General features: G+C 48.3%; 1 protein-coding gene across 1 annotated transcript in view; it reads right to left on the bottom strand.

Annotated features, from left to right (window-relative positions):
- Positions 1-22,955, bottom strand: part of MTREX (Mtr4 exosome RNA helicase) — a 751,215-nt gene that overhangs the window by 37,644 nt on the left and 690,616 nt on the right. Inside the window, exon 21 of the mRNA XM_086960637.1 lies at positions 10,253-10,441. Coding sequence (XP_086816763.1) covers positions 10,253-10,441 — 189 coding nt within the window. The remainder of the gene's footprint in view (positions 1-10,252; positions 10,442-22,955) is intronic.

Genomic DNA, 22,955 nt, shown 5'->3' with positions numbered 1-22,955 from the left:
GGAAGTCAAAGCCTCTGTCTAATCCTCTTCATCCATCTGACCCACATTCCCCTCCCATGCTTCCCTTAAATGCTGCAGGGAAGGGGAACAATGCGTAACCAAGGCTTGATCAATTTTTGAAATCTTATGATCCAGGAGGTCCCCCAGAAACACCTTGGCCTCCGGCAAAGTGTCTAGGCCCTCCAAACTAGGGGAAATGGCAAGCCTAAACTGCAGTTATTTAAAAAAATGGAGTCTTCGGCATCTGGAAATCCTTCGGAATCTCCTGAAAGGACTTCAAGACCAGGCCCTGCATAACGTCCCCCAGAGTAGATATCGCAATACTGTCCCAGTTACGGAATCCGGAAAGACTCGCCAACTGCGGAAGGCTGCCATTATGCCATAAGGGGGTCTCCCTAGTCAATCTGTTCCACCAGCCCATTCTACGGAGCGTTTGCCTCCAAATCTGAAAAACAATCCTCGTGGCAGACGACAGAGCGTCGCAGCAGGGCCGAATAAAGAATAGTATGTAGGGACTGGTCTCCCATGCAGCGCCGCTCCACAGCGTAGGCCGTATCCGCCCGGTCTCGTTACCACCACTCATTCAGAACAAGCAAATGTGAGGCCACATAATAAGAGCAAATATCAGAGGTTGCTAGCCCTCCGCAATACGTCGACAAGGAACAGGTCCGAATCACCCCGCCATCCCAGAGAAACTGACCCAGCGCAGAATTCACCTGACGAAACCACTATGGGCTATGGGCTAATCGGATAGGGATGATTTTGTAATTAATACAATAAGCGCGGGAGCGACACCATTCTAAAAATAGCTGACAGGCCGTAGAGGGACTAAGGCATGTGGGACCAGATCTTAATATCCTCAGGCACCCGCTCCAACACTGGTGCAAGATTTCGCTCCCATGCCATAGTGGGAAAATCAGACAAATAGACCCCCAAATATTTCAAGCCCCCATGCACCACTAGAACCGACGACGCCCAGGAACCAAGCCTGCCTCCACCTCCCAAACAACCACAGGGTGGACTTCTGGGGATTCATATATAGACCTGAGGTTTCTCCTAAGACCTGCATGATATGCAGCAACCGGGGGCCTGTCCTATCCTGATTGGGGAGGAAAAACACCACATTGTCCGCATACTGGGCGATCCGATCGGACAATCCGTGTGCCCACTCAAACGCAGACACCTGAGCATCCATCCACACCCAAGCGGCCAAGACCTCCATTGCTAAGGCAAAAACATAAGGGGATAACGGACACCCCTGCCTTGTGCCCCACATGATAGAAAAAGCAGGGGACACGAAACCTGCAATTCGCACTGATGCCGTCAGGTCAGTGTATAACAAGGTCAGATAGGACAATAAGCGCGGCCCAAAATTAAGCCTCCACAGGAGTGCAAATTGATACACCCAACTCAAGGAATCAAACGCCCTGTCCATGTCTGCCAATAAAAGCGCCTCCCGTTCCCCCAGTCCCTGACCCATTGCGACCGCTACATGTGCTTGTCTAATATGACGCGTAGCACGTTGGGGCATGAACCCAGCCTGATCCGGATGTACGAGCAAGGTTATATGGGGTCGAAAAGGATTAGCCAGCGCCTTGGCCACGATCTTGGCCTCAACGTTCAGAAGGGAAATAGGGCGATTCGAGGCATGGTGATCAGGCGGCCTACCGGGCTTGTGAAATACTACTATCTCCGCATGTCTCCAATCACTTGGGCAACCTCCACTGGTCCCTGGCCTCCTCCACTGCCCTGCGAAAGTAGGGGCCCAACTACAGGAAATATATATATTTTTAAATTTGCATGGTAAGCCATTTGGGCCCAGAGCCTTGCCGGATTTCAGATCACCCAATTCCGCCCCCAATTCTTCCTCCGTAAGCGGTTCTTCCAACTCTTCCTGGACATCATCCGGGAGGGCCTTAGGCAGAAGATCATCCAAAAGACGGCCAATGACTTCCGCCAACAGACATTCTGCGTGGGCATACAAACGGGCACAGTACTCCGCAAAACTACTAGCAATGGCCGACGCACCAGATACAGGCAACCCATCCGACCCCACGATACCAGGGAGAACATGCGGGTGAAGAGAGCCCTGACATAGTCTATGCAACATCTTACCCGATTAGTCACTCCGTTGGTAGATCCTACTGCAGGTGCGAGCCTCATCTAAAAGAATATGAGAATATTCCTGTTGACCAGCAATAATTGATGGCGAGCCAGCCGACCCCCATCCTCCCGGCTGCGTGCCTCCAGCTCGAAGATGGTAGCCTCTGCACGAACCAGAGCCTCTCTGCGTAAATTTCGAGATGCCATGCAGAAGGAGATGTCCACCCCGAATCGTGGGTTTCCTTGCCTCCCAGCCCCCAGGACCAAGCGCACGTTAGTGACCAAGTATTGATCGATGGAGTCTTCCATCCGTTCTCTGTAGTCCTCCTTCTGGAGGTTTAAGGTGGATAAGCGCCTGCGGAATGGCCTGCATGCCCCTCCGGCACATAAGGTAAGAGCCACTGGGGAATGACTGGAGAGTCCCCAAGGGAGAATGTCCGCCGCCACCACCCTGCTATTAAAGACCTGTGGGATGAATAATTAATCTAGGCGGGAAAAGGAACCATGAACCGCCGAAAGAAACATGTAACCCTGTGTAGGGCCATGTAATCTGCGCCAGGGGTCAACCCAGTCAAGTCTCAGCACTAAAGAATACAATTTAGTAGGGTGGCGGACTTCTGGCTGACCTCCCGACCTCCATCTGTCCTTGGCCACATCCATAACATCATTATAATCACCTCCGACAACCGCTAGATCCTTCGGTATGGTTGTCCACAGGGCCATAATTTTCTCCGCCTTATTCCCCATTAGGTGCATTTCCTGCAACAGCAACACATCTGCGTGGGCGAACTTGGCGGACTTCAAAATAGCCCCCCGTTTGATCTTGTCCAGTGCCCCCCTAACATTCCAGCTGAGGACCTGGAGAAGACCAGAGGCCTCCCGTGTAGCGTCAGGCATTCCTACACAGTGTGTGAACCCCATAGATCAATAGCAGCAGCAAGAATCCTCTGTACATAAGATCAGACTCCAGAACCCTAGTAGACGGTGCAGCAACCGAACAAACCCCACCACCAAAACACAGCCCAACAGTTCGACCCCCCACCCATCCTGTACCTCAAAAACTGAGTAGTACCTGTTGCGGCAGGCAAAGCAGGCTGACCCCAAAAGGAGGTCCCACCCCCTGCCTGCTACTGTATCCCCAGTTCACAGCCCATTGTCCGTCAGCCTCTCCTCCTGTGGAGCCCCACAGAAAGATAGGCCATCTCACTTGCTTTTCCAGTCAGTGCAGAAAGTGACAATCCAGAAAGTTACATGGTCAACTTGGGTTCAGTCAGCCGAGACATGTGGACGGGAAGTGGACCCCCCATGACGCGGCACCACAGGATTGGGATCGTCGCCTAGACTTGGAGCGCCTTCCCCCTCCCCCTCGGCTTTAGTTGGTTCAGAGCCAGCCCTCTCCAAGATAAGTCGGATTCCCTTCCTGGGGGGAATGTGGACACAGCCGCACCGTCCATTGGAACACCTCCTCCTCTGAATTGAAGAAATGGGTGTGAGACCGGTATACCACGCGCAGCCTGGCCGGATAGAGTAGAGCCTAGGGAAGCTTGAGCTCCCGGAGGCGGGAAAGGAATGACTGACACCGTTGCTGAACCAGTTTAGTATAGTCCAGAAAAATCAAAATTCACGAATTTTCAAACAGCAACGCTCCTTAGCCCGGGTTTGCTTTAGGATTATGTTCCTGTGGTGGTAATTGAGGTGTTTAGCAATACCCGACCTCGGGCGGGCTACCGGAGGGGGTTTCTGCATCAGGGTACTATTTGCCCGCTCCACCACAAAGCAAATCGAGAGCTCCCAAGGAGGGAGCCGCTCTCCAGCCAGTCTGTAAGAAACCGCTCCATATTCCCAGATTCGTAACTCTCTGGGAAGCCAACAAAGCGCTGGTTGTTGAGGCGCACTCTCGTCTCCGCATCCTGCACCCTCGCTGCCAGGATAAGTCTCAAAGGACGATACATTCTGCTACAGCGTGGCGACCACATCCTCCACACCCGAGACCCTTGTATCTGTCTCCGTGATGCAGGTCCTGGCGCAGGAGCATCACATTGGAGCCGACCGCCCCGATCTTGGCCTCCAAGGCGTCCCTGGATTGAGTAATAGCTGCCATGAGGGCTGCATTGTCCGGTATGGCATTTTGAGACCTCCCGGAGGTCGCTGCCGGAGTTTCCTGGCCTGTGAATTCATCCATCGTGCTCGGCTTGGTCGAGCCACCGATAGGCCTATCCCTAGTCATAGTGCTACAATCAATGCCTTTGATCCCAGCCAATGGAGCCCACCGACTGACACACCACTGTTGCGAAGGAGGCCGGAGTCTCCCTCCTTCAGTATCCAGATTGATATAAGCCGTCCCTCAGGCCCTCCCTTGCCGATTTGCTCCACTGAACTCTCTCAGGGCACCTTAAGCACGAGATATAACCCCCCTGCGGCCCGACACGACCGCCGAACCCCCAATGCATACACCCTTGAGAAGATGCGGTGGGAGGGGAGAAGGAGATGCCCCAGGGACCCAACGATGAACGATGAATTAAGGGGCACTGGTCACCACTATGCCACCCACCTCAATGATGCTCCCCACAGCGCCCCTATCACCGCAACTCGATTTGGCCGCCTGCACCCCCCCCCCCCCCCCCCCAATAAGCTCCAAACAATTGCCGGCCAACAGCCAGCCGAAATAGTGCGGCGCTCTGACCCCGTGATCACTCAGGTGGACAGCCACTCAGGGGCATCCCACCCCTGTGCGAGCTGCTCCGAGATCCCCACCCTGCCGCAGAAAGACGGGCATCACGCGGGCCCAACGTGACCGCAGATCCCCCAGCAGACCCACACTCACAGAGAAGGGGGGTAAAGGGAGAAACGAGGAGGAAATGGGCGCCGGTCGCGTCCAGCCACTCACCAAGCAATGCGGCCACAGTTTCCTGCCCTTAAAAAGGAGAAGCTCCATTGGGGGGGGGGCGGGGGGGGGCGAGGGGGTGGGGGGGAAGAAAAAATGCGGCTGTGCCACTAGGAGGTCGCACCCCCTCTCGCTCGCCGCACCTCCGACAGAAAACCTTCTGCAGTGCCCAGACCGGCTTTGGGGGAAGTGGTCCGAAATCAGCGACAGCAGGGCAGCCCAAGGACCTCAGCAAGTGCCAGAGAAGCAGGATAAGTAAAGGATCAGGATGAGGCTGGACGGAGCGCGCTCAGCCCACATCTGTCATGATGGCCTGGCCTGCCAGCCCCCCCCCCCGGTCTTCTTTTTGGCTTGGTTAACTGCCAGGACTTTTTCCATGTTTGAGCATTTATATCAGTCACTGGGGTCAGACCATCTTCAGCCATGGAAATACGCTGTTCGGCGCGGTCTTTTGCCCAATTTAGCTGGTATTTGATCCACCAGCAGGTTTAGCATATCTATTTTTCCATCTATGGATTTAAGACTTTGTTACATTTCCTGTAGTGTTTTTTCCACGGTGGAGACGTTGCTCTCTGCTATGTCCTGCACAGGATCTAGCTGCACCTGTGACTGTTTTTGTAGAGAATCTGGTTTCAAAGGACAGTGTTGATTGCCGTTTATCAGGTTTTGCCCATTCTAGCGGGGTCCAAGCTTGTTCTGCTTGTTTTTGGTTTGCAGGAGCTTCGCTGTGGGTAATTCGCTGTTGATCCTTCCCCTTATTACTATCTCAGACTCACGAGTGCACAGCGTTAGTCACAGCTTTGGAACCGCTGGGTAAACAAGACCTAAGATACTATGTACCTCCCCACTATCAGCTGCAGTCTGCTCGACGTCAGTGCTCTGTTCCGGCCTCCATTGTGGAGCAGCACCTCGCTGGTCAGTCTTTCCGGCCTGCAGGGGGCACCTGGTTGGTGTCTGCGTGTTAGGTCTGGCACTGTGGTCAGGCTTCACATTGGATTCCTCTTCTCCCAGACGTGAACAATTTGCGGCTTATCGCCAGTAACACAACCAAACCCAGATCTTACACGACTGCTGGGGCCACCTGACTCACTCCTCATCTGCAGGCCGGTGTCCCTGGGATGAAGTTGTTCCGTTATAGGCAGGGGCCGTCTTCCCAGGTCATAGTCTAGTCCCCGTGGATCGCAGCGCTTAAGCACACCCTTCGCTCAGCTTCTTCTCGTTGCTAGCAGTTACTGTGCCTTGTCTTAATGCCGCTGTGGTCTTTCTTTTGTTACCACATGGGAGTGTAAGTCATCCTTGTATGCAGCTCATTGGGGGCGTTCAGCGTATTCTTCCCTTCCAATCCGTTTGGAGTTGTACAGCTCTGGGCAGGGCCAATTCCAGAGGCCGCGATCTAGGCCCCACGATTCCCGCCGCCCTCAGCACCCTCCACCCAGCATGGCCTCCTCTCGCTGCTGCTACCCACTGCGCTAGTCTCAGTGGCAAATCTGATGCTGCCACAAGTATGCACAAGGCGTCCTGATGTTCAAACCGTTAGGGCCGCTCGGCTCACCTCTCAAATGCGGTCTGGCGTCCCAGAGCTGGAGTTGTACCGCTATCGGCAGGGGCTGTCTCCGCAAGCCGCGGTCTAGGCCTCATGATTCACGCCACTCATAGTACCCCTCGTCCATCGCAGTCTCGTCTTGTTGCTGTAGGAAGCTGCACTCCTCGGTGCCGCAAGGATCAGTGTAGGGCTACCGCTTTGCAGCGCAAGACGTGCTTACATTCAGGACGCCTTCTTCGCCTTCAACATGGCACAGTTGCAGGGGATCGTTTCATTCAGCAGGCTGAGGCCGCCATGTTCTGTGCATCAGGCTGTATCCAAGCTCTAGGTCCCGCTTCCAGCTCTTAAAATCTGTCATAACTTGTTGCTATGGCGATTTCGGGTGTCTGTGTAGGAAGGTGGCTACCTGACTATGGTTACCCCAGATTTTTTGCCTTGTGTTTAGCTGGTTTTCGACTTAGTTGGCCTGGTCCCCTGCTAATCAGGGCCCCAGGCTATCTGCTCTCTCTGTAAAATGGATTCCATGTACCCTAGGTGCATAACTAGATTGGCTTGGATCACCTTATCAGCCCCTGTACAGAGCACTATAGGTGCCCAGGGCATAGGTGCATCCAAGGCCTACCAGGGGCTGCAGCATATATTTTGCCACCCCTGGCTGGCTATCTAAAATTGACACACCTGGCTGATCACTCAGCTTGGGCAAGGTGGTGTAATCACCCCTTGCTTAGATATAGTATGCCTATATCTAAACCAAACTGGACACATATATACCCATCAGTCACTCCTATGGCAGGCCTTAACAATCCTGGAGGCAGAGTGCTTGGTTTTATGTGAGATGGTGCTCTAGCATGAGCTGACCCTGTCTGCAGCTGTCGGGACCAATTCCCTAAGCTGTTTCGGGATAATGCCATACCATATACTATTAAGTGCATTATAATCCTCGCGGTTATATGTTAACTTTGGTTTGGCTTTATCAAAACATGTTGTGTAAGGTGTTATACGATTTGGAATACTACCCCCTCGGCAGTCCTGGCGACGGGGGTAGCATTCCACCCCTCTAGAGGGAGACGACATGTTACTTTGCTAAAACGCGGTTGATTTTAAAAAGGAGCCTCAGCACCACAAAATGGATGCTTCTGCCACAGACACGAGTCTGACCTCCTGCAGCTGACCGAAACTTAGCCAAGGAGGCCTGGACAAAGGGTTTCCTGTCACAGGGAGGTGTCACACCACCCCAGACAGGAGATAGTGGATTGTAGCAGGGAGGTTTGAAAGAAACCAGACACTGCCTGGGGAGCACAAGGCTGCCCCTTGCATAATCCGGCCAAACCGGTTCTGGGGCATCCCAGCCCCAGTCCCAGCGCGGCCTGGATCAAAGGAAAGGGGTGTATCCACCCCCTTCCTGGGTCCCACCCATAGGAGGGGACCTAGCAGGTAATCCAGCCCCCTCGATTGGAATAAGAATGGGAGCAGTGCCAACGCACTCAGATTATCCTGATGAAACATTTGAAACGAAACTCTGGACCCTTCGACATCCTACTCAACGTAGAAGACTGAAGAATCTCCCTTGTGGTCAAGGAGTGACCACCCTGTGCAAACAGGCACCATCCAGCACCTCGACGTCTGCTTTGTTGCAGTTCCCGCCAGAACTCGAGCGACAGAGATCGACGAGATCAAGCTTGCCTGCCTTCTTACAGCCCGATCCACAGTCCCTGCAGAACTGAGACCTGTGGAGGCGACCGGAAGCGTGGGGCACGCCATTTTGAAAAGACCACGAGACGCTGACCGTGCAGCCCACGAGTGACCCTCGAAGCTGTACACCGGGGTTTGAGAAGCCCCAACCCTGAGCCACTCTTGCACCGAAGCTCTCCCCTCTACACTCGACGAGTGCTGCATGGGGCCCTTCTGCTTTCTTTGGCTCAACGCGTTGGCCCGGTCACTTGCCAGCTGGCTTGTGGCCCCTGTGCCGACGAAAACCTAAAACCGACTTGTGATTCTGGTTGCTCCAGACTTGCACCAGCTCCTCTGGAAAGGAGCCCCCACTCTGACCCTCCTGGTCCGAGTGAGAAGCGATCTCCCAATCCCGCGTGGATTGCTTTTGCCAAGTGTTGTTGACTCCGATCTTGAAGCCGACAGCACCGACGGTGAGAGCCTGTGTGGGACAGCTCGTGACCCACTCCTGGACGTCGCAGATGCCCCAGAACCCACGTGGCAGCGAAGAGAAGCTCCTCGACAACCACTTGATTGCGCCCGACATTGCCTGGTTCCGTCCTGGTTCCACCCTGGTCACTGCTGAGTGACCCAGCCTCTGTCCCCTCTGCTTTCAGGTACTTTTCTACTCTGATCCACCCTTGGATCACACCGGACACTTCTCCTTCACATCGCCTGCAGCATCTTCAGCTTCAAGCACCAAGAACCTGCGTGACTAAACCCGACGCCACTTCGACCCTATGCACCCGCTTCCTGTGGGTGAGGTAACATTGCAACACTGGTGTTTCCACACTGGTACACACCTCTAGGGCCTGTGTCTTAAGTTTTGTCCATCTAGGTTCAGCGGAAGTATCCTAAAACTCTAACTGTGAAACTTTTACGCACCATTGACTTAACATTGGTGCATGCGTGTAATTTAAGCGCTGCACCCGAATCCAGCGGGCTTTTCCTGACTTCAGCATTGCTTGTCCCGACTGCTCCCAGCGATTCCCTAGGCCCTAGCCCTAACCACTGTTCGATTGGTATCTCTTATACCACTTTTTTAATATATGGTTTGAGTGGCCACCCGCCCTCATCCACAATGAGTACCATTGAGTTGGGTAACAATAAACATCTGTTATTCAGCGCCAAGAAACCGCTGGGTGAACGTGCGCTTTACAAATACACATGTTATGTTATGTTATGTTAATTGTGCAACTTTGTATGTTATACTGTGCTTTTGATTTAACGCTTGTGCCCCTTTGCTCATAAAGAGTACTGGGGATTATTTTAGAAATAAACACATTTTTATAATATATACTTGTGTGGTGTCCTTTCATTTGATATTACAGGACTGTGATTGGTAAAACAGCTCGCTTAACACGACCTCTTGAGTTAAGCCTTTAAGGCTGCTTAGTCTATGCTACCCTTAAGATAGCTTGTCTAATAAGGTTGACTTACAACCAGACACCATAAGGGATTGTTTGGACTGATACAAGGTGGTTCCAGAATTGGAAACATCATATATCAGGCCAACTTCTCACAGTCTGTGCAACATATTCCGCTATTTTGTGTGATCGATTGTCGTCCTGGTTTAGAATTTCTGATGGATTAGTGTCCCCGGCCAGCAGACCTGCACTAGTGTGCAGCCATCTTGCTGCGGGTTCACTAGCACCCCCCACCAGAAGCTCTTTTACACCCTTTACAAACTAGCTGTCAAGTCAGATCTAAAAATGTTTGGTGAGAATGACAGAAAGCAGGCCTCGCTACCCACACACAGTAGTTTTAGTTCACAACAGAGATATGAGTCAAGTCCAGAGTTTGCTTTCATTTTTAGTTATCAGCCAGAACTACTGCCTTTGCCAAGGCTTGTTAATTACAGAAGTGTTACAAAGCAAACAACATGAAATATAATAGTGAATCAATATAAAATGTTCTAATACAAATTACATTAAAAAACTGGATGCCACGCCAATTATTTCAAGTGAGTATGAAAGAATATCAACAAATGGCTAGCACACTTCCATCCTTACCTTTGCTTTTCTTTCACACAGTTTATATACCGTCTCCAAATTTGGGTCATTATTGAGAGGGTGTGAATACATCCTATGTTCAAAGGCCTCGATTTTCTGGATTACTTTTTTCAATCCCTGGTCTTTGATGCCCATGTCATCAATGGGATCCAATACTGGTACTCCGTCAGGGAACCGCTTCTGTACTTCCTAGAATACAATCCAATTGTTACAGAGGAAAACTCCACAACTGTTAACAGACCACGAATGTGGTGTAAATTCATCCTAAAATACTTCTCCCATTCAGAAGGCCTTCTTAGTTTTAGAAACCTTTGGTTTAACGTAGAAATGTGTTTTCAATTACTAAAAACAGGTCATAATTCACAACTGTATACAAAAACATTGTAAGATGTAATTTTAAAGAATTTTAAGCTCAACTGTTTGACACTGTTTAATATTTAGGACCCATTTTCCTTTCTAACCTTTTCAAACTCATTTTTGTTGGTTTAGATCCTACGTACCAGGTATGACTCTGTATATTTTATATTGCACCTTTATCCTAGTGCATAACAGAAGATATGTTTCTAACTTTAATGGGATGTCAGCATTGTTTACAGCTACCCTTTACATATCCATCTCAAACACCTTAATGTGACATTTAACCATTCTCACCGTCATTCTCCAAAGTGTTGTTTTTTAACACCTTTATTTTAGTTTTATTGATGCAGAGATAAGACATCATTATTAGAGTGGTCACATGGGCGTACAGGACCACAAAAAAAATCACCCGGCCCGGTAAGCAACTCAACTATAGTGAATCATAAACACAGAACACAAGTAATGTAAACCAGTGTTGGGGGAAACCATGAAGCCATGGATTAAATCTACACAAAGCTGATCTACTTAATACATCTAATAAAGGCTAAGATGAACGAGAAAATTATGTTTGCCAACTCTCTTTCTGGTGGATACTCCAACTACAGATTGCTTCTCTTGGAATACCCCAGGTATCTCTGTGGTATGCCAGTAGGCGGCACCAAGAGGTTCTCTGTTCACTCTGTCCCATCCCGGAAATGACCGAGGGGCCACATACAAGTTACTTTCTTACCTCTGCCTACTCTGTTAGACGCAGATCTCAACAATTAATCAGAAATGACATCTCTAAATTGGGACCGTACTAAAAATGACTAAAAACACTTAAAAATATACAAATAAGTATAACCAGAATTCGTACCATCGTATTTTAGATATGTTTGCAAACGAAAGAAGGCTAAAAATAGCCAGATGTCAAAGAATTTTCATTTAAAAAAGGAGCTAATTGCATAGACATGCATCACTATAAAAAGGTGACCATAGAACATCTTTCACTAACCTTTTTAAAAGGGCAAAGAAAGGGAATATGAGATGTTAGCCAACAGACTGCAATGCAAAGCATAGATTAGAAAACTGGCACTGTGCCTTTAGGAACATCACAGCACACCCTGGATCCCATAACGTCTAGCAGGTGAAAGGTCAATTCATTTTTATGGAAATTAGGAATCCTGGGTAAATCATTTGTTGATAGCTGTTATAGTGCCTGTCAAGGGAGGTGGAAGGGTTGCTAATGACCTTCATGAGGATTTCCCTGGAGTAGAACTAGGAGTGCAGGAAGTGACGTTTCCTTCTCTTCCAGGTGTTCCTCATCAATAGTCCTAAGCACCAGTGAGAGTAGCAAGGCCATCATCGAAAAAGACAGACATAAAAAACAGCTCAAACCATCACCCAAAAAGGTTCCATAAAGAAACTTGCCCTACTTCAGTATCTGCTCTGGAATCCAAATGTAGACAGTAATGTCTAGTAAATGTATTAACAGAACTTTAAGTAGCTACCTCATAAATATCAGAAATTGGAACATTCCGAAGAGCTATGGTAGCAGCCTTCCTCGTGTAGAATATGTTTTAAGCCTACCAGGAAGGGGTTTCTTTGCTAACTTGCATAAAAAAATAATGCATGATACAATCCACCTAGAAATCAATTATTTAGAAAACGGCAAGCCTGTACGTGTTGGACCATAGTTTATGAAAAGACGTCCTAATGTCTTATATCCTTGGTTTTGTCTAGATACATGTTTAGGACTCTTAATATCTAGAGAATGCAAGGACTTTTCTGCTGGTGTTAAAGGATTAGGGCAAAAAGTGGGTAAGTAAAAGGTTTGGTTTATGGGGAAATCCGAAACCACCTTAGGGAGAAAATTGGGGTGCTTCCTCTAACCACTATAACTATAGAATACTGTATATTGTTCAATGGACTACAGAGCCTGAATCTCACTAACTCGTGCAGAGGTAAGAGTGACTAGAAAAGATGCTTTCCATGTAAGATGTTGTAAAGTGGATTTGTGTATGGGTTCAAAGAGGGGTCCCATTCATTTAGAGAGAACAATTTCAAGTTCCCAAGTAGAAGAAATGGACTTAAATGATGCAAAAACCTTCTTAATTCTTTCTAGAAAAGCTTTAATCACAGGTATTTTTTTACTGAAGTTTGTGAAGGAGACTTTGTATAGGCAGTTATACCTGCAAGCTGACCTTTAACCGACAAAAATTTGAAACCAGATTGCGGGATGAAGATCTGGTATCAATACATCTTCCTAACAGGCAGAAGGATGGTGGTTGTTGTGGATGGGCCAAAAGTGAAATCTCGTCTACTTGAAGGCGTATGATTTATTTGTAGGACGCTTGGCTTATTTCAGAATCTGTATGCACTCTTGTGGAAGGCCTAGATGACCATGCCGCTAAGTTCAGTGATGGAAATTTAGGATGTAGAAAAGCCAGTAGTACTCTAACAGGTCTGACGTCACAGGTCCACTGTCAATGAAACAGCTCTGTCTAGTGAGCTTGTAGTCCACAGCAAATGGTGAAATTTGCTGTATTCCTCCCGTCGACAACAGCCTGGGAGAGCACTGCCCAGGCCTCCTCCAGGACCGTTGGCCTCAACTGCCCAAGCATATCCCACAGGGCGTGGAATTAGCTGCGCAAAAGGCATGCAGTGATCCCGAACCAAAATGCCAGGCTGGTGACAGAATAAATTTTTTTGCCTAAATTGTTAAGCCTTTAGGATTTCCGATGTGGCAGGGCGGTGGAATGCGCCAGGATTTACATAAGAATTGGAGGCTTGGACAACCAGGTATGGTGTTCTGTGAGGAATTTAGGGCCCCGACAGAGTGTGAAGGTGATGGTGGCCAATAGTTATGTTCACAGGAGGCACTAGGCTGGCTTGGACCAGGTCCCATGCAGGGCATAAGTAAGTGCTTCATTGAATGGGAGAAACAACAGTTGAAGGACAGAATGCAGAACAATGTCATACATTCACCCCAGTACAGAGATCTGGGCCTAAATCCATCGTTTTTTTGCACTCCACACCACCCCAGTTCAGAGATGGCCATATGCAAATCAGACTTGACCCTGTGCCACATTGAATGGGAGAAGCAGTTCTGAAGGGGACACTGCAGGCTTAAGCACTTCGATCAAGACAGTTTTGCAGTGGCAGGCGCCATACACAAAAGGTGGTGGGTGGGTGAGTGGCGGGAATGCGAGAGGAAGGGGGAGAAATAAACAAACATAAAACTATAAAACTTAACTTAAGCTGAAGGCTGTGTCCCGCGCCACGCTGGGTGCTTCCTCTTCATGTCCCAGCAGGGTCTGGGGCTGCATCAGACTCCCTGCTCAGACCAGGGAGTCTGTGGGGTTTCTCCAGCCCGGCTGCATTGAGCGTATGTAGGGTTTGGTCGGCCTGAGACGGCCAGCAAAACACACATGAGCACTTAGAGAGTGCACATAGAAGTCCTCCTACTAACCTCTCTATCTGATGCCTGGGGAGAATTCTAAGGTAAGGAATCTGTGGCTAGAAGTCTGTATCCGATAAGCCAGGGTCAGCAGTCGCGGGGGCACACATGTCACCTGCGATCAGGCAGGTCCCTGGAAGTCGGCACCCCTTCCCAGAGGTAGCACCTTACGCCTCAGGGGCCAACATGCAGCTCAACTCCCATACCACCAAGTTTACTGCCCGGGAAGGTCAGCGCTCCTCTGACTGATCCCAGCAGACGGGCCATGCTCCAACGTTCGTGTCTTGGAGGCATCCAAAAGGGACTCTCTAATTACATATTCATAAGAGGAACATTTTTCTAATATGAACCATTTCTATTACATTTTAAGTCGAGCATCAGAGGATCGAGTGCTACAGATCCACAACTTTTTAATTCAGAAGAAAACCTTTTACCAGATACCTCTCATCCATTCAACAACACATTTTGATGTGGGTAGACACTTATCGGATGTTACGAAAGTTTATTAGCAAGTTACCCTTCATAATGTTAAAAGCCTGTCACTTGCAATTACTGGAACTATTAAGAAGATGTTGAATAACTCAGCTGTGCTCAACTCCTGCAGACTGAGATTCCTCACAAGGCACATTGTAGAAGTGAGAAGTCCTTTAAATATGCTCAGGGCATTTCAGAGCCATTACACCTTTGCCTAGTAGTCAAAATGGGAAGACAAAGTGGGTTGAACTTGCAAAAAGCCTGTTTCGTCATAAGGCCTTTGTATTTTGATGAATCTGTAAGAGACATTAGTTAGTGATAGATTCCTTACTTTAGAATATCCCCAGCTGTCAGACTGGATCCGGAAAGTTTTTCGTCAGCAGTACCCCTGCGCGTCGGCAGGTGGCGTTGTGCGGCTCCGCACACGTCGCTGGCGGCGTAAGCGCAGACATGACTTCACTGAGACTACTTAGGCGCCACACATGTGTGCTGACGTCCGTTCTGTACACGACTTTCTGCGCCAGGAAAGCAGAGCCATGCAAGAACTGACCACTGGTGCCATGAAACTAGGGCCCTGAAAGGGATGACCTTAACCCTAGAAATCAGTTCCCAAAACAGGGAGGTTGGGTGGTAAGGAATCTATTACTAACTAATGTCTCTTACAGATATATTGTTACACAAGTAGTAACTTGTGCATCTGAAAGAGACACGTTGGTGATAGATTCCTTAGAATAGATACCCCAGCAATACCAAACCGGAGGTGGGTCTGTGAAAAAAATTACACCAGAAAGTCATGGAGGACAGAACGGACAAAGAAGCCGCCTCTCCGGACGTGACTGTCAAGGCAATAATGCTTGGTAAACGTGTGCAGCCCACGTAGCTGTCTGACAAATGTCCTGCAAGAGAACGCAGCGTCTAAAGGCAGTAGTGGCTGCAGTTGCCCTGGTAGAATGGGCACGCACCCCGACAGGTGGCTCCTTCTTGGCCAACGAATAACATGCTTTGATGCACAGAACGATCCACCGAGAGATGGTTCGTTTGTGCACGGCATAACCTTTTTTGTGGCCCACTTAGCCAACAAAGAGCTGGTCATCCACCAGGAACTGTTGTGGGCGCTTCAGGTAGAACGAGAGGGCACGTTTTAGGGTCCAGACAGTGGAGCGTCTCGTCCAATTTTGAAGGATGCTGAGTCGGAAAGAAGGCGTGACAACCTTTGGCAAGAAAGAAGGACAGGTCCACAAAACCACCTTGTGTGGATGAACAGAAAAGAGGTTTAGAAGAAAGAGCCTGGAGCTCACTCACTTTTCTGGCAGAGGTGATAGCTACCAGGAAAGCGGTCTTTAGAGTGCGAAAACGTAATGGACAGTTATGAAGGGGCTCAAAGGGAGCGCACATCAGATAGGTCAAGACACAATTTAAGTCCCATTGATGCATTATAAAGGCACGAGGGGAAACGTGTGTTTAATGCCCTTGAGGAAGCGGTTAACAACCGGGGACTTAAAAAGAGAATGCTGATCAGGAAGCTGTAGACAGGCGGAGATGGCCGAAAGATAACCTTTGATAGTGCCCAGAGCTGAGCCCTGCTGGGCCAAGGACAGTAGGAACAGAAGGACCTCAGAAAGAGGGGCAGAAAGCGGATCCACAATTATCACTGTGCACCATGCCACAAACTTGTTCCACTTGCAGGCATATACAGTCTTAGTGGAGGGATGCCTGACCGCCAGAATTACATCACAGACTTTGGGAGGAAAATCGAAAGCAGTCAACTGTCGCCGCTCAATCTCCACGCATGGAGGTGGAAACAAGATAGGTTTGGGTAGAGGACAGTCCCCTGCTGCTGCGACAGAAGATCCTCCTGAAGAGGCAGTCGGATCGGAGGATCGATCACCATGCTCAGTAGCTTGGGATACCAGTATTTTCATGCCCAATCTGAAGCCACAGCGATACAAATGGGGATGATGGACGGAGCGTTTGAGCAAATCAAACAGTCACCCCCAGTCAACTTTAATCCATCACCATTCTTTAGCTCACTCAGCCACCCCAGTTCAGACATGGCCATATGCAAATCAGTCTGACCCTGTGCCTCATGGGAACAGTCCAGCCCGAACTGCCAAGCCATGTCTTCCCTGGACCGGGAACAAGCATCCTGGGACCGGTTTTGGATTCATAATCCTCATCAGCAAGGCTATCTTGAATCCAGTGGCCAAGTGAGCAAGGGACTCACGTCTGAGCATACCCTGCCAACTTAGGGCGAACAAATCGATACAAAAGGGGATGAGTGTGAAGACTTCAACCCAATCCGGAGCCACAAGGATGACTTGGGCCTGGTTGCGGCGAATCTTCTTCAGCACTCTGGGCAGAAGTGGTATAGGATGAAAAGCGTAAAACAGATCGCATCTCCACGCGCGTCGAAAAGCGTCGCTGAGCGAGTGCCGCCTTGGAAATTCCAACGTGCAGAACTGATGACATTGCGCATTCTCTCCGGTGGCGAATAGATCTAACCAAGGCTCTCCCCACTATAGAAAGAGACCTTGTGCCACGTCCGAGGTCAGACGCCATTCGTGATCCATCATGCACCGGCGGCTGAGTTTGTCCACCCTGGCATTCAGAGAGCCTGCCAGGTGTTTAACCACCAAGGTAATGCCTTGATGTTACAACCATGTCCAAAGTGGCAGAGCCTCCTGACATAGGGTCCACGACCACACCCCGCCCTGTTTGTTGCAATACCACATGGCGGTGGTGTTATCCGTGAACACCTGCACCACACTTCCCCGGAAAGAGGGAAGGAATGCTTTCAGAGCAACTTGGATCGCCCGAAGCTACAAAACCTGGATGATATGGAGCCGGGACTCCGCTGGAGACCAGAGGCCTCTGATCTCTGCCTCTCCCAAGTTGCCGCCCCATTCCAGGAGGGACGCATCAGTCACCACTGTGTGCTCCTGTTGGGGAAGGGAGAGGGATCTACCATTGACCCAATCACGATTCGTGAGCCACCACTGCAATAGTCGTGCAGTGTACTCCGAGATCTGGACGTGATCGGACAGGTTGCCCTGATGCTGTGCCCAATGGAACTTTAGGTCCCACTGCAGAGCCCGCATATGCCATCTGGCATTTTGCACTAGCAGGATGCAGGAGGCCTTCAGGCCCAGGAGCCCGAGGGTCATCCTGACTGAAACCCGGGATAGAGGCTGAAAGATCGGAATCATAGCCTGAATAACTCGGAGCTCGGGAGGATAAACCCAAAACCGTGTTGAATACAGAAGCGCTCCGATGAAAGGGAGCTTCTGAGAAGGACATAGGTGCGACTTCGGCACATTGATGGAGAACCCTAGCAAATGCAGGAGGTCGGCCGTAGTCTGGAGGTGGAAAACAACTGCCTGGTGCGATCCCGCCTTTAACAGCCAGTCGTCGAGATAGGGGGAAGACTGAAACCCCTGTTCTGTGCAGGTGAGCTGCGACCACCGCTATCACTTTCGTGAACACCCGAGGGGCACTGCAAAGGCCGAAGGGGAGCACGGCAAACTGAAAATGCTCCTGGCCTACCGCGAACGGCAGGTAATGCTGGAGGGCCGGCAGGTCGTGGATATGAAAATATGCGTCAAGGAGAGGTCAAAGCCACCTGCATCCTCCGACTGCTCCACCCACTCCTGTTCAGACTGGCACTGATGTGCAAGATGGTTCTCAGACACCTCCCAGTCTTCCTCCACCGCCCGAGGCACAGGCTGCTGCAGCAGGGAGGGACAGGGGAATACAAATGATCTAAGGGCGCTGGGAACGGCGCCGGGCGGTGCCGATCTGGCTCCATGTCCCAATTAGGGTCCCAACAAATTGTCCGGAAACGAGGGCAAGGGCGGAGGTGTGACGAACGGGACCCATTGCAGTGCCGGGAATGGAGCAGAGGGTGGCACCAGGGCTGGAGCTGTCGGCGGAGGACCCTGGGGCCCTGAGGCCAGAGCCGCTGGTGGCGGAGCCTGTGGCAAGCAAGGGCCCTTAGCTGGGACCGCGGGCCCAAAGGTGCGCCGGCGGGATCCCGAGGCCTGAAAAGGCAGTCCATGGCAGCAAGAAATTCTTGCACCTGGGCCGGAGTCACCGACTGACCCGAGTAAGGTGGGTAGGCTGCGGGACTCTCAGGCTCCAACGGGGCGGTTGGGAAAGTACCCCTGGCCCCCTCGTCCACGTCCGGAGACCGACAGGGGGATGTCGGAGAGCACAAGTGCATATATATACACACACACATATATATATATATATATATACACACACATATATATATCCGGAGACCACTCTTCACACCGCTTTCCTAACGGCGCCCAAGTTTCCAAGGGAAAAGAGAGACGGACACCAATTGTTCTTTTTACCGCAGCCGCAGGTAAAATTTATTCAGCATTTTTCTAAAAGTGCATGTTCCGAACAGGAAACCCAAACGCGTTTGGGCGTTCTCAGACGCCTTGCTCGCTGGTGATCAGTGCAGATATCACCGCCCCTTCTTTAAGTTGAGGCTAACCCCGTGATTGGTGACCGGTGCATGATAGACATGGAAAACATACTGATGTTTTATCAACAAACCATTACAAATCTCGCTTGTGGAAAACATTTTGAACACAGTCACTTTGCCCCATTGTCCAACTCTCGTGTATCATTCCCCGTATTTAGAATTGATCTTTCTACAATCATACTTGTACATTTTCTAACAGTTTATGCACTCTAGTAAATCTTAATTACATATGCCTATTATTCGAGGTCATTATTATTTACCATAAACATTTCTCAAATGTTAACGATTGCCATTAATAACGTTCTATGATTCCATCCGTTGTTTGTAACATAATTAAACTTAATGATTTTCCATTCGTTTTGTACAAAGCACCTTTCCAGTCACACCACCTCTAATAGTGAAAGTGAATTTAAAATTTGATTGAACCGTGCAGTTGGTTTAATTGAGCCTCTCAGCCGAGAGTTAACCTTCAGAAAACCGCCTGCTTAATAATAGATTGGGATAAGGGTATGAGGGATAGAAGCGTGCGACTAATTCGTTTTCATGGTGGAACTGTTTCTGACTGTACAAATACATGGGCAGTGATGAACTGTGACTAGTGGGATGGCATATCTGATCGAGCACACCATTCTTTCTAGAATAGTGGGTGTTATATGTCCTGGATGATATATCTTTGGAATTATTGTGAGGTTGACAAATCGTTATACAGTCTGTGGTCATATATTAAAAAACGAAATGGCCTTTATTATTCCCGGCTCTTCTGATCCTCTTGAAATTCAAAGTTCATGATGGATCGCACAAATATCTTGTTGCCTAGAATCCATCTATGATTGTTCCATGAGGACTATATCTAAGACAATAAATATGTGATTTTTATAAAAATGTTTAAGATTCATATTAAACACTTCAGAACTATACCACGCAACAACATATAGGTAGTTGTCGCCTCTTAACAAAAGTTTGTCTGTAATACCCCATTTGAAGATTTTTACAAAAAGTGGAAGAGATCTTCGCAGATGTTGAGTCCCTTAGGGCTCTTACTGTCTAACTCGATTATATATCTGGTTTCGAGTTGGTGAAGTGATTTCTCCCTGTCACCTCCTCTTTTGCTGCCAGGAACATGGTCAATGACATAATAGGAGAGCATATTCAAATTGCTCTCATGTTCAGTTTTTACATGGCGTGCAACCGGGGACGTAGGATCCGAGTTAACGGTCGCTCTTAGGTGCTGGAGGATTCTAGTTTGCACTGGTTTTATCGTGCTGCCAACATATCTCAGCCCACACTTACAATTCAGAATATACACCGCATATTCTGTCTTGCAGTTAAAGTTCCCTTTTATTTTTATGGGCTGATCAGAGTATGCATTGGTATACGTGGAAGTATTTACTCCAAATTTGCATGCTCTGCATGTATGGCATTTAAAGAATCCATTTCTGGAAGGGAGCCAATTCTTATTCCAAATCTCAGGACTGGTTTTCACTAATTCGGATTTCATGGAATATGCCTTCCGAAATGTGAATTGTGGTTTTTGATTGTAGATCTCTCTCAGTATGCCATCCGTCATCACTATGGGCCACTCTTTACTCATAATTTTTCTGATTGTGTTGGATTGCCTACTGTATGTTGTGATAAATCTGCATGTTTTATTCAGATTGTCTGTATTGGGGGCCTCTATTTGTGAATCTTGGTCTACCAGTTTTTTCAATAGATTCTCCCTAGGGATCAATGAGACCTTGTGGAGGGCATTGCGCAAAACTTTCTCATTGTAACCTCTTTCTAAAAGTTTGGACTTCATTTGTGACAACGCATTTTCACACATAATGTCTGTGCTGCATGATCTCTTCACTCTCAAGAACTCACCATACGGTAAGCTTGTTATTGTGTGTTTTGGGTGGAAACTATTAGCATGGAGCAGGGTATTGCCTGCAGATGGTTTTTGAAATATGCAAGTTTCTACCTTTCCATCTTGAATAATGATTTCTATGTCCAAAAAACTAATCTTGGAGGTATTGATTTGATGTGTAAACTCCAGATTACATTGATTTACATTGATGTTATTGACAAAGAGAAGAGAGAAGCGCTTCCTCCTTTGTGCCCTTCCACACTATGAAGATATCATCAATAAATCTCTACATACTCACTACATGTTGGTCAAAGAGAGCTTTGTTTTCCCTCTTGAGGACATGCTCCTCCCACCAGCCCACGTGTAAACACGTGTAGCTGGGGAGAAGCATGCCCCCATTGCTACACCCTGTTTCTGTCGGAAGATTTTACCATCATACAAAAATCGATTATTAAATAGGCACCACTTAATCATTGAAAGGAGCATTTTGTTGTGACCATAAAGTTCTATGTTTCGTTGATGTTCCACTGCTGCCAGTCCTTCATCATGCCTTATACAGGTATAGAGTGCTTTGATATCCAGGTCATCAACAGATAATTATCGGACCAATACAGTTCATTCAGTTTTATCAGGAAATCTCTGGAATCCTGTATAAAGGAGGGTACGTTTTTTACAAAGTCTTGTAGGTAGAAATCCACATATTTCGATGTGTTTTCAAACATACTGTTCTGAGCTGAAATTATTGGTCTGCCCTGTAGTGAGTCCAATCCTTTGTGGACCTTTGGGATCAAATAGAAAGTGGGCAGTTTAGGATGTTTGTTGAGGAGAAATTTGTTCTCTTCTTTGGTAATTAGGCCCTCCCTTGTCCATTTTTATTCACGTCTTTTTTAAACAATTCCTTTGCTTTGAGGACCTCTGTACCATTAGATAACTCATAACAATTTTCATCTTCCAAATGTCTGCTTGCTTCAGCTCTATATAAGTGTTTGTCCCACAGGACAATGTTGCCACCTTTGTCCGCTTTGTTGATTACCACTGTATCATTTCTTTTTAATTTGTTCATTAATTGGAAGTATTGTCTATTGAAATCCGGTTTCTTGGATTTGAATGAATTGGTTCTTTTGTAGAGGCTTTTTAGTTCGTCAACTACTCTGTCACGATATACATCTACCGCATCCCTTGGCATGATGGGAACGAATGTTGAAGGTGCTTTAAATGGGCTTTGATTTCTTTTATCCCAAATGATGTTCTCCTCTTCTAATACTTCTTGAGTATTCAATACTGTTTCTGATTCTACTGATCTTTGTAGAGTATGTAATGTTTTTAAAAGAGGAATTTCTCGCACCGTTAAACCCGATTTTGCCTGGGTTATATTTTCTGTGTTCCCTTGGGTGTTTTTTGCAGGGTTTTTTATCACGAAGTATTTAGATAGTTTCAATTTCCTGATGAATTTGTAAACATCAATTCTGGTCTTCGCGAAGTCAAAGTTGCTCTCTGGACAGAAGCTGAGGCCAAGAGTTGATAACTGTTGCTCTGCATCATTCAGTTCAATTTTGGTCAGGTTAACGATTGTTCGTATTCCACTTTCATTAATTTTCAGTTGTTCCAATTCCGTTTCTTCCTTTGCCAATTGCCGCGTCCTCTTGTTCCTCTTCCTGCGCTGGCGGCATTTCCATTTTTTTGTTGTTGTTTGAGCAGTGCCTTTCTGTTGGTATCGCGGCCTGAGGGATTGGATTCGTTGCTCCCGAATATACTCCAATTCCTCCGCGTAGGTTAAAGGGCCCATCGCTTCTGCCAGTTGCCCTGTGCTCCCTCTATCAGAGTCTTCATCACTGGTTAATAGGCTCCGCTCAGTGCTCGAACTTTCTGGTTGCGCTGCAGATATATATATATATATATATACACACACATATATATATATACATACATCAACACCGGTTTCCACAACAATGTAACGGACTAAATCCAGCCGCAGCACCGCCAAGAAACAGGAGACCCAGATTTCCGTGAGCAATTACTTTATTCCGCAACGGACAGCATAATGTTTCGGCCTCACACACATATATATATATGTATACATATACACACACAC

The sequence above is a fragment of the Lissotriton vulgaris genome, chromosome 3_1 (genome assembly GCF_964263255.1).
Source record: "Lissotriton vulgaris chromosome 3_1, aLisVul1.2, whole genome shotgun sequence".
NCBI lineage: Eukaryota > Metazoa > Chordata > Amphibia > Caudata > Salamandridae > Lissotriton > Lissotriton vulgaris.
This window is presented reverse-complemented; position numbering and strand designations above follow the sequence as displayed.